The 17,760-nt window shown below is 46.6% G+C and overlaps 1 protein-coding gene across 4 annotated transcripts in view; it reads right to left on the bottom strand.

The window, feature by feature from the left end:
- The window catches only part of phf2 (PHD finger protein 2), a 132,502-nt gene that overhangs the window by 82,997 nt on the left and 31,745 nt on the right, over window positions 1-17,760 (bottom strand). For all 4 annotated transcript variants that reach the window (XM_090206527.1, XM_090206524.1, XM_090206526.1 and 1 more), the window contains exon 4: window positions 1,258-1,418. In XM_090206527.1, coding sequence (XP_090062653.1) covers window positions 1,258-1,418 — 161 coding nt within the window. The remainder of the gene's footprint in view (window positions 1-1,257; window positions 1,419-17,760) is intronic.

Below are 17,760 nucleotides of genomic sequence, written 5' to 3'. Positions count from 1 at the left end.
AAGAGCAAATTCTTATTTTCAGTGGCTGCCTTGTTCAGTGGCAGAACGACAGATTTCTACCTTGTCAGCTCTGGGATTTGATCTTCCAACCTTTCGGTTACTGGTCCAACGCTCTAACAACTAGGCTACCTATGTCAGAAAATGTGCACATTGATAGCTTATTAGATATTATGCACTTTGATAGCTTGTTAGATATTATGCACATTGAGAGCTTGTTAGATATTATGCACATTGAGAGCTTGTTAGATATGATGCACATTGATAGCTTGTTAGATATTATGCACATTGATAGCTTGCTGGCAAATGTCCTCACCCATTGATGTTTCATAGTAGCAGGCTAACAGGAGGCAAAAGTAATCTAAATGATCAGGCTACCAGGAGGCAGAAGTAATCTAAATGATCAGGCTAACGGGAGGCAAGTCATCTAAATGATCAGGCTACCAGGAGGCAAAAGTCATTTAAATGATCAGGCTACCAGGAGGCAAAAGTCATTTAAATGATCAGGCTACCAGGAGGCAAAAGTCATTTAAATGATCAGGCTACCAGGAGGCAAAAGTTATCTAAATGATCAGGCTAATAGGAGGCAGAAGTAATCTAAATGATCAGGCTAATAGGGGGCAGAAGTACTCTAAATGATCAGGCTAATAGGAGGCAGAAGTAATCTAAATGATCAGGCTAATAGGAGGCAGAAGTACTCTAAATGATCAGGCTAATAGGAGGCAGAAGTACTCTAAATGATCAGGCTAATAGGAGGCAGAAGTACTCTAAATGATCAGGCTAATAGGAGGCAGAAGTAATCTAAATGATCAGGCTAATAGGAGGCAGAAGTAATATAAATAATCAGACTGAATCAGGCCAAGAGAAGTGATCGTGTGAAATTATGAAGCGAATGGATGGAGAAATATACAGTATCGCTCTATCCAATCAGAGCAGCATGATCAACGTACAGCCCGCCCTTCTCTTTACAGACAGGCAAACTAGCCACTTGAGTTATTTAGACAACGTAGCACCTCGCACTGGATTGAGTGATATGAAAAGCTGTGCGCTGGCACCAGCAAAAGCATTTTGTAAAAAGAGAGAGAGGGGAGGAGCATCTGATGGAGATCAGTAAAGTAGTCCTACGTAACTTACTGTAGGAAAACAATTAGTTATTTAGAGACATAGGTTCAGTCATTACCGACGGAAATGTAGAACGTGGACATCCCCAAGTATTACTAAAGCCGTTAGAGCAGTAGACAGAGACAGGACTATACGTACCAACATGGTTCTCCACATCATTGATGTAGAAGGTAGGAGCGGGCATGGACATCCCCAGACCGTCCTTCTTCAGAACCAGGATCGGCTCGTTAAAACCAACCTCTTCCAGGTAGTCCATCGTCAGCTGACTGCCGTTCAGCTTCACCACAATGTCCTCAGAGCTGTAAGACATAGATTACATTACAGTGCCTTCAGAAAGTATTCATACCCCTTGACTTATTACACATTGTGTTACAGCCTGAATTCAAAATGTATTAAATTGTTTTTTTTCTCACCCATCTAAACATAATGACAAAGTGAAAACATGTTTAAATGTTTTTGCAAATGTATTGAAAATTAAATACAGAAATACTATTCACACCCCTGAGTCAATACATGTTAGAATCACCTTTGGTAGGGATTACAGGTGTCTTTCTGGGTAAGTCTCTAAGAGCTTTCCACACCTGGATTGTACAATATTTGCACATTATTTATTTTTTTATTCTTCAAGCTCTCACAAATTGGTTGTTGATCATTGCTAGAAAGCCATTTTATTTGTATTTGTATTTATTATAGATCCCCATTAGTTCCTGTCAAATCAGCAGCTACTCTTCCTGGGGTTTATTATGGATCCCCATTAGTTCCTGCCAAGGCAGCAGCTACTCTTCCTGGGGTTTATTATGGATCCCCATTAGTTCCTGTCAAATCAGCAGCTACTCTTCCTGGGGTTTATTATGGATCCCCATTAGTTCCTGTCAAGGCAGCAGCTACTCTTCCTGGGGTTTATTATGGATCCCCATTAGTTCCTGTCAAGGCAGCAGCTACTCTTCCTGGGGTGTATTATGGATCCCCATTAGTTCCTGTCAAGGCAGCAGCTACTCTTCCTGGGGTTTATTATGGATCCCCATTAGTTCCTGTCAAGGCAGCAGCTACTCTTCCTGGGGTTTATTATGGATCCCCATTAGTTCCTGTCACAGCAGCAGCTACTCTTCCTGGGGTTTATTATGGATCCCCATTAGTTCCTGTCACTGTCATGTATTGTCATATTATGTCTTGTTCCTGTTCTTTCTCTTCACTCCGTCTCCCTCTGCTGGTCGTATTAGGTTACCTTCTCTTCCTCTCCTTCCCCCAGCTGTTCCTCATCTTCTCTAACTACCTCGTTCACCCTTTTCCCACCTGTTCCTTTTTTCCCTCTGATTAGGTCTCTATTTCTCTCTCTGTTCCTGCTTCTGTCTTTGTCAGATTCTTGTTTGAGTTTCTCATGCCAGAACCAAACTATCGTCTTGTTTGCTTCACCCTTGTCCTGTCCTGTCGGAATCTGCCTGTTCACCTGATGCTACGTGTGATCAGGTACCTCTGTCCTCTACGACCCGCGCCTACCCACAGAGACCAGCAGTCTGTCGCCGCTAACCCAGCTATTCTCCTCTGCTGCTAAGAAGGGGACTCTAACCCAGCTATTCTCCTCTGCTGCTAAGAAGGGGGACTCTTCTGTAAATATCAGAAGGACTTTATGATTCATTTGTCGCCCTCTCTGCGGGTTGTCTATTTTGCCATTATATACATCCGAAGAGAATCTATCTCTTCCCTGTGTTTTGACATTAAAGGACTCTGTTTTTGTTAAACCGCTTTTGGGTCCTCACTCACGTGCATAACCACATATACCACACCAGACCCATCCAATGGCTCAGTCCAGTACCCAGTTGCACAGGGCGGGGTCGAGACCCAGGGTCTCGAGCTTGATGACGAGCTTGGAGGGTACTATGGTGTTGAATGCCGAGCTGTAGTCAATGAACAGCATTCTCACACTGGTATTCCACTTGTCCAGATGGGTTAGGGCAGTGTGCAGTGTGGTTGAGATTGCATCGTCTGTGGACCTATTTGGGCGGTAAGCAAATTGGAGTGGGTCTAGGGTGTCAGGTAGGGTGGAGATGATATGGTCCTTGACTAGTCTCTCAAAGCACTTCATGATGACGGAAGTGAGTGCTACGGGGCAGTAGTCGTTTAGCTCAGTTACCTTAGCTTTCTTGGGAACAGGAACAATGGTGGCCCTCTTGAAGCATGTGGGAACAGCAGACTGGTATAGGGATTGATTGAACAGACCCATCCAATGGCTTGGTAATGAACTGTATACCACACCAGACCCATCCAATGGCTTGGCAATGAACTGTATACTAGAGCAGACCCATCCAATGGCTTGGTAATTAACTGTATACCACACCAGACCCATCCAATGGCTTGGTAATGAACTGTATACCACACCAGACCCATCTAATGGCTTGGTAATGAACTGTATACCACACCAGACCCATCAAATGGCTTGGTAATGAACTGTATACCACACCAGACCCATTCAATGGCTTGGTAATTAACTGTATACCACACCAGACCCATCCAATGGCTTGGTAATGAACTGTATACTAGAGCAGACCCATCCAATGGCTTGGCAATGAACTGTATACCACACCAGACCCATCCAATGGCTTGGTAATTAACTGTATACCACACCAGACCCATCCAATGGCTTGGTAATTAACTGTATACCACACCAGACCCATCCAATGGCTTGGTAAATAACTGTATACCACACCAGACCCATCTAATGGCTTGGCAATGAACTGTATACCACACCAGACCCATCCAATGGCTTGGTAATGAACTGTATACTAGAGCAGACCCATCCAATGGCTTGGTAATGAACTGTATACCACACCAGACCCATCCAATGGCTTGGTAATGAACTGTATACCACACCAGACCCATCCAATCGCTTGGTAATGAACTGTATACCACACCAGACCCATCCAATGGCTTGGTAATTAACTGTATACCACACCAGACCCATCCAATGGCTTGGTAATGAACTGTATACCACACCAGACCCATCCAATGGCTTGGTAATGAACTGTATACCACACCAGAACCATTCAATGGCTTGGTAATTAACTGTATACCACACCAGACCCATCCAATGGCTTGGTAATGAACTGTATACCACACCAGACCCATCCAATGGCTTGGTAAATAACTGTATACCACACCAGACCCATCCAATGGCTTGGCAATGAACTGTATACTAGAGCAGACCCATCCAATGGCTTGGTAATGAACTGTATACTAGAGCAGACACATCCAATGGCTTGGCAATGAACTGTATACCACACCAGACCCATCCAATGGCTTGGTAATGAAGTGTATACCACATCAGACCCATCCAATGGCTTGGTAATGAACTGTATATGACACCAGACCCATACAATGGCTTGGTAAATAACTGTATACCACACCAGACCCATCCAATGGCTTGGTAATGAACTGTATACTAGAGCAGACCCATCCAATGGCTTGGTAAATAACTGTATACCACACCAGACCCATCCAATGGCTTGGCAATGAACTGTATACTAGAGCAGACCCATCCAATTGCTTGGTAATGAACTGTATACCACACCAGACCCATCCAATGGCTTGGTAATTAACTGTATACCACACCAGACCCATCCAATGGCTTGGTAATGAACTGTATACTAGAGCAGACCCATCCAATTGCTTGGTAATGAACTGTATACCACACCAGACCCATCCAATGGCTTGGTAATGAACTGTATACTAGAGTAGACCCATCCAATGGCTTGGTAATGAACTGTATACCACACCAGACCCATCCAATGGCTCGGTAATGAACTGTATACCACACCAGACCCATCCAATGGCTTGGTAACGAACTGTATACCACACCAGACCCATCCAATGGCTTGATAATGAACTGTATACCACACCAGACCCATCCAATGGCTTGGTAATGAACTGTATACCACACCAGACCCATCCAATGGCTTGGTAATTAACTGTATACCACACCAGACCCATCCAATGGCTTGGTAATGAACTGTATACCACACCAGACCCATCCAATGGCTTGGTAATGAACTGTATACTAGAGCAGACCCATCCAATGGCTTTGGTAATGAACTGTATACTAGAGTAGACCCATCCAATGGCTTGGCAATGAACTGTATACCACACCAGACCCATCCAATGGCTTGGTAATGAACTGTATACCACACCAGACCCATCCAATGGCTTGGTAATGAACTGTATACCACACCAGACCCATCCAATGGCTTGGCAATTAACTGTATACTAGAGCAGACCCATCCAATGGCTTGGTAATTAACTGTATACCACACCAGACCCATCCATAAAGATGGGGTTCTACCTCACTACCAACATTGAGACATATCCAACCATAAAGATGGGGTTCTACCTCACCACCAACATTGAGACATACCCAACCATAAAGATGGGGTTCTACCTCACCACCAACACTGAGCCATACCCAACCATAAAGATGGGGTTCTACCTCACCACCAAAACTGAGCCATACCCAACCATAAACATGGGGTTCTACCTCACCACCAACATACCCAATATCAGTCTCTGCCTTAGGTGAGCTATGCTGCTGTGTGGTACAGTGGTACTGGTGGTACAGTGGTACTGGTGGTACTGGTGGTACAGTAGTACTGGTGGTACAGTGGTACTGGTGGTACTGGTGGTACAGTGGTACTGGTGGTACAGTGGTAATGGTGGTGCAGTGGTACTGGTGGTACAGTGGTACTGGTGGTACTGGTGGTACAGTGGTACTGGTGGTACAGTGGTAATGGTGGTACAGTGGTACTGGTGGTACTGGTGGTACTGGTGGTACTGGTGGTACAGTGGTACTGGTGGTACTGGTGGTACTGGTGTTACTGGTGGTACAGTGGTACTGGTGGTACTGGTGGTACTGGTGGTACAGTGGTACTGGTGGTACTGGTGGTACTGGTGGTACAGTGGTACTGGTGGTACTGGTGTTACTGGTGGTACAGTGGTAATGGTGGTACAGGTGGTACAGTGGTCCCATGGTACTGGTGGTACTGGTGGTACAGTGGTACTGGTGGTACAGTGGTACTGGTGGTACTGGTGGTACAGTGGTACTGGTGGTAGTGTGGTACAGTGGTACTGGTGGTAATGGTGGTACAGTGGTACTGGTGGTACTAGTGGTACTGGTGTTACAGTGGTACTGGTGGTACAGTGGTACTGGTGGTACTGGTGGTACAGTGGTACAGTGGTACTGGTGGTACAGTGGTACTGGTGGTACTGGTGGTACTGGTGGTACAGTGGTACTAGTGGTACAGTGGTACTGGTGGTACTGGTGGTACAGTGGTACTAGTGGTACAGTGGTACTGGTGGTACAGTGGTATTGGTGGTACTGGTGGTACAGTGGTACTGGTGGTACTGGTGGTACAGTGGTACTAGTGGTACAGTGGTACTGGTGGTACAGTGGTACTGGTGGTACTGGTGGTACAGTGGTACTAGTGGTACAGTGGTACTGGTGGTACTGGTGGTACAGTGGTACTAGTGGTACAGTGGTACTGGTGGTACAGTGGTACTGGTGGTACTGGTGGTACAGTGGTACTGGTGGTACTGGTGGTACAGTGGTACTGGTGGTACAGTGGTACTAGTGGTACAGTGGTACTGGTGGTACTGGTGGTACAGTGGTACTAGTGGTACAGTGGTACTGGTGGTACAGTGGTAATGGTGGTACAGTGGTAATGGTGGTACAGTGGTACTGGTGGTACTGGTGGTACTGGTGGTACTGGTGGTACAGTGGTAATGGTGGTACAGTGGTAATGGTGGTACTGGTGGTAATGGTGGTACAGTGGTACTGGTGGTACTGGTGGTACAGTGGTACTGGTGGTACTGGTGTTACAGTGGTACTGGTGTTACAGTGGTACTGGTGGTACAGTGGTACTGGTGGTACTGGTGGTACTGGTGGTACAGTGGTACTAGTGGTAATGGTGGTACTGGTGGTACAGTGGTACTGGTGGTACAGTGGTACTAGTGGTACAGTGGTAATGGTGGTACAGTGGTACTGGTGGTACAGTGGTACTAGTGGTACAGTGGTACTGGTGGTACTGGTGGTACAGTGGTACTAGTGGTACAGTGGTAATGGTGGTACAGTGGTACTGGTGGTACTGGTGGTAATGGTGGTACAGTGGTACTGGTGGTACTGGTGGTACTGGTGGTACAGTGGTACTGGTGGTACTGGTGTTACAGTGGTACTGGTGTTACAGTGGTACTGGTGGTACAGTGGTACTGGTGGTACTGGTGGTACTGGTGGTACAGTGGTAATGGTGGTAATGGTGGTACTGGAGGTACAGTGGTAATGGTGGTACAGTGGTACTGGTGGTACAGTGGTACTGGTGGTACTGGTGGTACTGGTGGTACAGTGGTAATGGTGGTACTGGTGGTACTGGTGGTACAGTGGTAATGGTGGTACTGGTGGTACTGGTGGTACTGGTGGTACAGTGGTACTGGTGGTACTGGTGGTACTGGTGGTACAGTGGTACTGGTGGTACTGGTGGTACTGGTGTTACAGTGGTACTGGTGGTACAGTGGTACTGGTGGTAATGGTGGTACTGGTGGTACAGTGGTAATGGTGGTACAGTGGTACTGGTGGTACTGGTGGTACAGTGGTACTGGTGGTACTGGTGGTACTGGTGGTACTGGTGGTACAGTGGTACTGGTGGTACTGGTGGTACTGGTGGTACAGTGGTACTGGTGGTAATGGTGGTACTGGTGGTACAGTGGTACTGGTGGTAATGGTGGTACTGGTGGTACAGTGGTACTGGTGGTACAGTGGTACTGGTGGTACTGGTGGTACAGTGGTACTGGTGGTACTGGTGGTACTGGTGGTACAGTGGTACTGGTGGTACTGGTGGTACTGGTGGTACAGTGGTACTGGTGGTACAGTGGTACTGGTGGTACTGGTGGTACTGGTGGTACAGTGGTACTGGTGGTACTGGTGGTAATGGTGGTACAGTGGTACTGGTGGTACTGGTGGTACTGGTGGTACAGTGGTACTGGTGGTACAGTGGTACTGGTGGTACTGGTGGTACTGGTGGTACAGTGGTAATGGTGGTACAGTGGTACTGGTGGTACAGTGGTACTGGTGGTACAGTGGTACTGGTGGTACAGTGGTACTAGTGGTACAGTGGTACTGGTGGTACAGTGGTACTGGTGGTACTGGTGGTACAGTGGTACTGGTGGTACTGGTGGTACAGTGGTACTGGTGGTACTGGTGGTACAGTGGTACTGGTGGTACTGGTGGTACTGGTGGTACAGTGGTACTGGTGGTACAGTGGTAATGGTGGTACTGGTGGTACTGGTGGTACTGGTGGTACAGTGGTACTGGTGGTACTGGTGGTACAGTGGTACTGGTGGTACTGGTGGTACAGTGGTACTGGTGGTACTGGTGGTACTGGTGGTACAGTGGTACTGGTGGTACTGGTGGTACTGGTGGTACAGTGGTACTGGTGGTACAGTGGTAATGGTGGCACAGTGGTAATGGTGGTACAGTGGTACTGGTGGTAATGGTGGTACTGTGGTACAGTGGTACTGGTGGTACAGTGGTACTGGTGGTACTGGTGGTACTGGTGGTACAGTGGTACTAGTGGTACAGTGGTACTGGTGGTACTGGTGGTACAGTGGTACTAGTGGTACAGTGGTACTGGTGGTACAGTGGTATTGGTGGTACTGGTGGTACAGTGGTACTGGTGGTACTGGTGGTACAGTGGTACTAGTGGTACAGTGGTACTGGTGGTACAGTGGTACTGGTGGTACTGGTGGTACAGTGGTACTAGTGGTACAGTGGTACTGGTGGTACAGTGGTATTGGTGGTACTGGTGGTACAGTGGTACTGGTGGTACTGGTGGTACAGTGGTACTAGTGGTACAGTGGTACTGGTGGTACAGTGGTACTGGTGGTACTGGTGGTACAGTGGTACTAGTGGTACAGTGGTACTGGTGGTACTGGTGGTACAGTGGTACTAGTGGTACAGTGGTACTGGTGGTACAGTGGTACTGGTGGTACTGGTGGTACAGTGGTACTGGTGGTACTGGTGGTACAGTGGTACTGGTGGTACAGTGGTACTAGTGGTACAGTGGTACTGGTGGTACTGGTGGTACAGTGGTACTAGTGGTACAGTGGTACTGGTGGTACAGTGGTAATGGTGGTACAGTGGTAATGGTGGTACAGTGGTACTGGTGGTACTGGTGGTACTGGTGGTACTGGTGGTACAGTGGTAATGGTGGTACAGTGGTAATGGTGGTACTGGTGGTAATGGTGGTACAGTGGTACTGGTGGTACTGGTGGTACAGTGGTACTGGTGGTACTGGTGTTACAGTGGTACTGGTGTTACAGTGGTACTGGTGGTACAGTGGTACTGGTGGTACTGGTGGTACTGGTGGTACAGTGGTACTAGTGGTAATGGTGGTACTGGTGGTACAGTGGTACTGGTGGTACAGTGGTACTAGTGGTACAGTGGTAATGGTGGTACAGTGGTACTGGTGGTACAGTGGTACTAGTGGTACAGTGGTACTGGTGGTACTGGTGGTACAGTGGTACTAGTGGTACAGTGGTAATGGTGGTACAGTGGTACTGGTGGTACTGGTGGTAATGGTGGTACAGTGGTACTGGTGGTACTGGTGGTACTGGTGGTACAGTGGTACTGGTGGTACTGGTGTTACAGTGGTACTGGTGTTACAGTGGTACTGGTGGTACAGTGGTACTGGTGGTACTGGTGGTACTGGTGGTACAGTGGTAATGGTGGTAATGGTGGTACTGGAGGTACAGTGGTAATGGTGGTACAGTGGTACTGGTGGTACAGTGGTACTGGTGGTACTGGTGGTACTGGTGGTACTGGTGGTACAGTGGTAATGGTGGTACTGGTGGTACTGGTGGTACAGTGGTAATGGTGGTACTGGTGGTACTGGTGGTACTGGTGGTACAGTGGTACTGGTGGTACTGGTGGTACTGGTGGTACAGTGGTACTGGTGGTACTGGTGGTACTGGTGTTACAGTGGTACTGGTGGTACAGTGGTACTGGTGGTAATGGTGGTACTGGTGGTACAGTGGTAATGGTGGTACAGTGGTACTGGTGGTACTGGTGGTACAGTGGTACTGGTGGTACTGGTGGTACTGGTGGTACTGGTGGTACAGTGGTACTGGTGGTACTGGTGGTACTGGTGGTACAGTGGTACTGGTGGTAATGGTGGTACTGGTGGTACAGTGGTACTGGTGGTAATGGTGGTACTGGTGGTACAGTGGTACTGGTGGTACAGTGGTACTGGTGGTACTGGTGGTACAGTGGTACTGGTGGTACTGGTGGTACTGGTGGTACAGTGGTACTGGTGGTACTGGTGGTACTGGTGGTACAGTGGTACTGGTGGTACAGTGGTACTGGTGGTACTGGTGGTACTGGTGGTACAGTGGTACTGGTGGTACTGGTGGTAATGGTGGTACAGTGGTACTGGTGGTACTGGTGGTACTGGTGGTACAGTGGTACTGGTGGTACAGTGGTACTGGTGGTACTGGTGGTACTGGTGGTACAGTGGTAATGGTGGTACAGTGGTACTGGTGGTACAGTGGTAATGGTGGTACAGTGGTACTGGTGGTACAGTGGTACTGGTGGTACAGTGGTACTGGTGGTACTGGTGGTACAGTGGTACTGGTGGTACTGGTGGTACAGTGGTACTGGTGGTACTGGTGGTACAGTGGTACTGGTGGTACTGGTGGTACTGGTGGTACAGTGGTACTGGTGGTACAGTGGTAATGGTGGTACTGGTGGTACTGGTGGTACTGGTGGTACAGTGGTACTGGTGGTACTGGTGGTACAGTGGTACTGGTGGTACTGGTGGTACAGTGGTACTGGTGGTACTGGTGGTACTGGTGGTACAGTGGTACTGGTGGTACTGGTGGTACTGGTGGTACAGTGGTACTGGTGGTACAGTGGTAATGGTGGTACAGTGGTAATGGTGGTACAGTGGTACTGGTGGTAATGGTGGTACTGTGGTACAGTGGTACTGGTGGTACTGGTGGTACTGGTGGTACAGTGGTAATGGTGGTACAGTGGTACTGGTGGTACTGGTGGTACAGTGGTACAGTGGTACTGGTGGTACAGTGGTACAGTGGTACTGGTGGTACAGTGGTAATGGTGGTACAGTGGTACAGTGGTACTGGTGGTACTGGTGGTACTGGTGGTACAGTGGTACTGGTGGTACTGGTGGTAATGGTGGTACAGTGGTACAGTGGTACTGGTGGTACTGGTGGTAATGGTGGTACAGTGGTACAGTGGTACTGGTGGTAGTGGTGGTACTGGTGGTACAGTGGTACTGGTGGTACAGTGGTAATGGTGGTACAGTGGTACTGGTGGTACTGGTGGTAATGGTGGTACTGGTGTTACAGTGGTACTGGTGGTACTGGTGGTACAGTGGTAATGGTGGTACAGTGGTACTGGTGGTACAGTGGTGACACTCTCTGATTTTGAACAGCAGTGTAATTAGATAATGCTGCACAGGAAACTGTGTTTCTATTTCCGATAGAGGTTTAGCTGGCGGGGAAAGCTCTCAAACCCCTCCCTCAACAGACAGGATCCTGGGGGTGTGACGAGTTCACCCAAGAAGCCCAGGTTTGTGTGTTTGTGTGTTTCCATCACCGACAAGTGTTTTTGGGCCACCCAACCTCCATTAGGAATTGGAAGGAGATCTACAGGTCAACAGGGGCACTTCAACAACATGTGAACAAGGTGTTTCTCATGAACAGATACTCTAGATACACTATTTACACTATATTTAGTACCCCTGATCAGCCCTTCTCTCGGTACGACCTACCCCACCATTTAGTACCCTTGATCAGCCCTTCTCTCGGTACGGCCTACCCCACTATTTAGTACCCCTGATCAGCAGCCTACCTCACTATTTAGTACCCCTGATAAGCCCTTCTCTCGGTACGACCTACCCCACCATTTAGTACCCTTGATCAGCCCTTCTCTCGGTACGGCCTACCCCACTATTTAGTACCCCTGATCAGCAGCCTACCTCACTATTTAGTACCCCTGATCAGCCCTTCTCTTGGTACGGCCTACCCCACTATTTAGTACCCCTGATCAGTGGCCTACCCCACTATTTAGTACCCCAGATCAACGGCCTACCCGACTATTTAGTACCCCTGATCAGCCCTTCTCTCGGTACGACCTACCCCACTATTTAGTACCCTTGATCAGCCCTTCTCTCGGTACGGCTGGTCATGGGTGCACCTCAGCCACGCTCAAGGTCCTAAACGATATCTTAACCGCCATCGATAAGAAACATTACTGTGCAGCCGTATTCATTGATCTGGCCAAGGCTTTCGACTCTGTCAATCACCACATCCTCATCGGCAGACTCAACAGCCTTGGTTTCTCAAATGATTGCCTCGCCTGGTTCACCAACTACTTCTCTGATAGAGTTCAGTGTGTCAAATCTGAGGGTCTGTTGTCCGGACCTCTGGCAGTCTCTATAGGGGTGCCACAGGGTTCAATTCTTGGACCGACTCTCTTCTCTGTATACATCAATGAGGTCGCTCTTGCTGCTGGTGAGTCTCTGATCCACCTCTACGCAGACGACACCATTCTGTATACTTCCGGCCCTTCTTTGGACACTGTGTTAACAACCCTCCAGGCAAGCTTCAATGCCATACAACTCTCCTTCCGTGGCCTCCAACTGCTCTTAAATACAAGTAAAACTAAATGCATGCTCTTCAACCGATCACTACCTGCACCTACCCGCCTGTCCAACATCACTACTCTGGACGGCTCTGACTTAGAATACGTGGACAACTACAAATACTTAGGTGTCTGGTTAGACTGTAAACTCTCCTTCCAGACCCATATCAAACATCTCCAATCCAAAGTTAAATCTAGAATTGGCTTCCTATTTCGCAACAAAGCATCCTTCACTCATGCTGCCAAACATACCCTGGTAAAACTGACCATCCTACCAATCCTCGACTTTGGCGATGTAATTTACAAAATAGCCTCCAATACCCTACTCAACAAACTGGATGCAGTCTATCACAGTGCAATCCGTTTTGTCACCAAAGCCCCATATACTACCCACCATTGCGACCTGTACGCTCTCGTTGGCTGGCCCTCGCTTCATACTCGTCGCCAAACCCACTGGCTCCATGTCATCTACAAGACCCTGCTAGGTAAAGTCCCCCCTTATCTCAGCTCGCTGGTCACCATAGCATCTCCCACCTGTAGCACACGCTCCAGCAGGTATATCTCTCTAGTCACCCCCAAAACCAATTCTTTCTTTGGCCGTCTCTCTTTCCAGTTCTCTGCTGCCAATGACTGGAACGAACTACAAAAATCTCTGAAACTGGAAACACTTATCTCCCTCACTAGCTTTAAGCACCAACTGTCAGAGCAGCTCACAGATTACTGCACCTGTACATAGCCCACATATAATTTAGCCCTATCAACTACCTCTTTCCCAACTGTATTTAATTTATTTATTTATTTTGCTCCTTTGCACCCCATTATTTTTATTTCTACTTTGCACATTCTTCCATTGCAAAACTACCATTCCAGTGTTTTACTTGCTATATTGTATTTACCTTGCCACCAAGGCCTTTTTTTGCCTTTACCTCCCTTCTCACCTCATTTGCTCACATTGTATATAGACTTGTTTATACTTTATTATTGACTGTATGTTTGTTTTACTCCATGTGTAACTCTGTGTTGTTGTATCTGTCGAACTGCTTTGCTTTATCTTGGCCAGGTCGCAATTGTAAATGAGAACTTGTTCTCAACTTGCCTACCTGGTTAAATAAAGGTAAATAAATAAAAAAAACGGCCTACCCCACTATTTAGTACCCCTGATCAGCAGCCTACCTCACTATTTAGTACCCCTGATCAGCCCTTCTCTCGGTACGGCCTATCCCACTATTTAGTACCCCTGATCAGTGGCCTACCCCACTATTTAGTACCCCTGATCAGCGGCCTACCCCACTATTTAGTACCCCTGATCAGCCCTTCTCTCGGTACGACCTACCCCACTATTTAGTACCCCTGATCCGCGGCCTACCCCACTATTTAGTACCCCTGATCAGCCCTTCTCTCGGTACGGCCTACCCCACTATTTAGTACCCCTGATCAGCGGCCTACCCCACTATTTAGTACCCCTGATCAGCCCATTTCTATCGTCAGTCTGAACATTTAGCTTCCAATCAGCCCATCTCCTGTATCTGGACATTTAGTTAGTGCTCATCTATTCTACAATCTATACATGTTGTAACTGCCCATATATTTTAATCTACACATTTATTTCACATCTATTGAGAAATAATTGCATACTAAAATTAGCTAGTTGTGTTCTTATGGCCTTCCCCTAGCACAGAGTGACACAAGTGTTGATGATTTTTCTGAAAATAGATATTGAATTGTTTTAAACTGTTGTTTTGTGAAGTTTGTCAAAACTTACATTAAGTACATTAAGTGATCACCAAATCACCACAACACAAACATGGTCAAATAAATCAACCAGAAATAGTATTTGTTTAATTAAATCAACCAGAAATCAATCTTAAAACGTATTTTTATGTCTAAAATGTCTAAACTTTTTAAAGATGTCTCAAGACATGGTGATGGCTGGATATGTAACATGTAGGACCAGCTTTCCAGACCCAGATGAAGCCTGGTAACCCATATGATGTGGTTAGCTGATATGTTAAACACCTATCCATATGTGCTGTGAGATCTGGCAGGCGTCTACAATGTAGTCAGCCTGGAACACAGCCGTAGATTTCTCCTGACAGAAGGGTTCCAGACATTACGGAACAGGCCAGGACCAGGCAGACAGTGTGAACGTCACAAATGGCACCCTATTTCCTATACGGTACACTATTTTTGATCAAGGCTCTGGTCAAAAGTAGTGCACTATAGTGAATAGGGTGTCATTTGGGATGAACACTATGGAGCCTTGATAGTGGTCTGAGAGCTCCATCTAGTGTCCACTCTGGTACACTGCAATACATGTAATATCACTATGTCACTATGACAATTCCAATCCAATCAGAGGCTGTTGAATCTGATATGTCTGCCTGTCTGAGCTGTATTAGTACTGTCTGATAATCCTGTCTGAGATGTATTAGTATTGCCTGATAATCCTGTCTGAGATGTATTAGTATTGCCTGATAATTCTATCTGAGCTGTATTAGTACTGCCTGATAAACCTGTCTGGGATGTATTAGTACTGTCTGATAATCCTGTCTGGGATGTATTAGTACTGTCTGATAATCCTGTCTGAGATGTATTAGTACTGTCTGATAATCCTGTCTGGGATGTATTAGTACTGTCTGATAATCCTATCTGAGATGTATTAGTACTGTCTGGAAGGACTCAGACCGTGAGAAACAAGATTCTCTGGTCTGATGAAAACAAGATTTAACTCTTTGGCCTGAATGCCAAGCGTCACGTCTGGAGGAACTTGGCACCATCCTTACGGTGAAGCATGGTGGTGGCAGCATCATACTGTGGGGATGTTTTTCAGCAGCAGAGACTGGGAGACTAGTCAGAATCGAGGCAAAGATGAACGGAGCAAAGTACTGAGAGATCCTTGATGGAAACCGCTCCAAAGTGCTCAGGACCTCAGACTGGGGTGAAGGTTCACCTTCCAACAGGACAACGACTCTAAGCACACAGCCAAAACAATGCAGAAGTGGCTTCGGGACAAGTCTCTGAATGTCTTTGAGTGGCCCAGCCAGAGCTCGGACCTGAACCTGATCTAACATATCTGGAGCGACCTGAAAATAGCTGTGCAGTGAGGCTCCCCATCCAAACTGACAGAGCTTGAGAGGATCTGCAGAGAAGAATGGGAGAAACTCCCCAAATATGGTTTGAGTCTCACGCCCTGACCTTAGAGAGACGTTTTATTTCTCTATTTGGTTAGGTCAGGGTGTGATATGGGGTGGGCATTCTATGTTTTCTTTTCTATGTTTCTTTATTTCTATGTTTTGGCTGGGTATGGTTCTCAATCAGGGACAGCTGTCTATCGTTGTCTCTGAATGGGAATCATACTAGGTAGGCCTTTTTCCCTCCTTTCAGTGTGGGTAGTTAACTTTGTTAGGGGCACTATAGCCCTTGTAAGCTTCACGGTTGTTTTCCGTTTGTTGGCGACATTTTAAAATAAAAGTAACATGTACACTCACCACACTGCGCTTTGGTCTACTTCTTTCGACGGCCGTGACAGTGAGAGTCTTTAACTCCAAGCAGGCTGTCATGTGCCTTTTACTGAGGAGTTGCTTTCGTCTGGCCACTACCATAAAGGCCTGATTGGTGGAGTGCTACAGAGATGAACCTTCTGGAAGGTTCTCAATCTCCACAGGAGAACTCTGGAGCTCCATCGGATTCTCGGTCACCTCCCTGACCAAGGCCCGTCTCATGTTTGGCTGGGCGGCCAGCTCTAGGAAGAGTCTTGGTGGTTCCAAACTTCTTCCATTTCACTGTGTTCACTGTGCCACTGTGTTCTTGGGGACCTTCAATGCTGCAGAAATCTGTGCCTCGACACCATGCTGTCTCGGAGCTCTACGCACAATTCCATCCACCTCATGGCTTGGTTTTTGATCTGACATACACTGTCAACTGTGGGACCTTATATAGACAGATGTGTGCCTTTCCAAATCATGTCCAATCAATTGAATTTACCACAGGTGGACTCCCTGTATATAACCATGTTATTACCTGGTACTCCCTGTATATAACCATGTTATTACCTGATACTCCCTGTATATAACCATGGTATTACCTGGTACTCCCTGTATATAACCATGGTATTACCTGATAATCCCTGTATATAACCATGGTATTACCTGGTACTCCATGATTATAACCATGTTATTACCTGATACTCCCTGTATATAGTTGTGTTATTACCTCCCTGTATATAACCATGGTATTACCTGATACTTCCTGTATATAACCATGTTATTACCTGATACTCCCCGTATATAACCATGTTATTACCTGATACTCCCTGTATATAACCATGTTATTACCTGATACTTCCTGTATATAACCATGTTATTACCTGATACTCCCCGTATATAACCATGTTATTACCTGATACTCCCTGTATATAACCATGTTATTACCTGGTACTTCCTGTATATAACCATGTTATTACCTGATACTTCCTGTATATAACCATGTTATTACCTGATACTCCCTGTATATAACCATGTTATTACCTGATACTCCCTGTATATAACCATGTTATTACCTGATACTCCCTGTATATAACCATGTTATTACCTGATACTCCCTGTATATAACCATGTTATTACCTGATACTTCCTGTATATAACCATGTTATTACCTGATACTCCCCGTATATAACCATGTTATTACCTGGTACTTCCTGTATATAGCCATGTTATTACCTCCCTGTATATAACCATGTTATTACCTGATACTCCCTGTATATAACCATGTTATTACCTGATACTCCCCGTATATAACCATGTTATTACCTGGTACTTCCTGTATATAACCATGTTATTACCTGATACTCCCTGTATATAACCATGTTATTACCTGATACTCCCTGTATATAACCATGTTATTACCTGATACTCCCCGTATATAACCATGTTATTACCTGATACTCC

This window comes from Oncorhynchus mykiss, chromosome 17 (assembly GCF_057628025.1).
Source record: "Oncorhynchus mykiss isolate SJ-2025 chromosome 17, ASM5762802v1, whole genome shotgun sequence".
Classification (NCBI taxonomy): Eukaryota; Metazoa; Chordata; class Actinopteri; order Salmoniformes; family Salmonidae; genus Oncorhynchus; species Oncorhynchus mykiss.
This window is presented reverse-complemented; position numbering and strand designations above follow the sequence as displayed.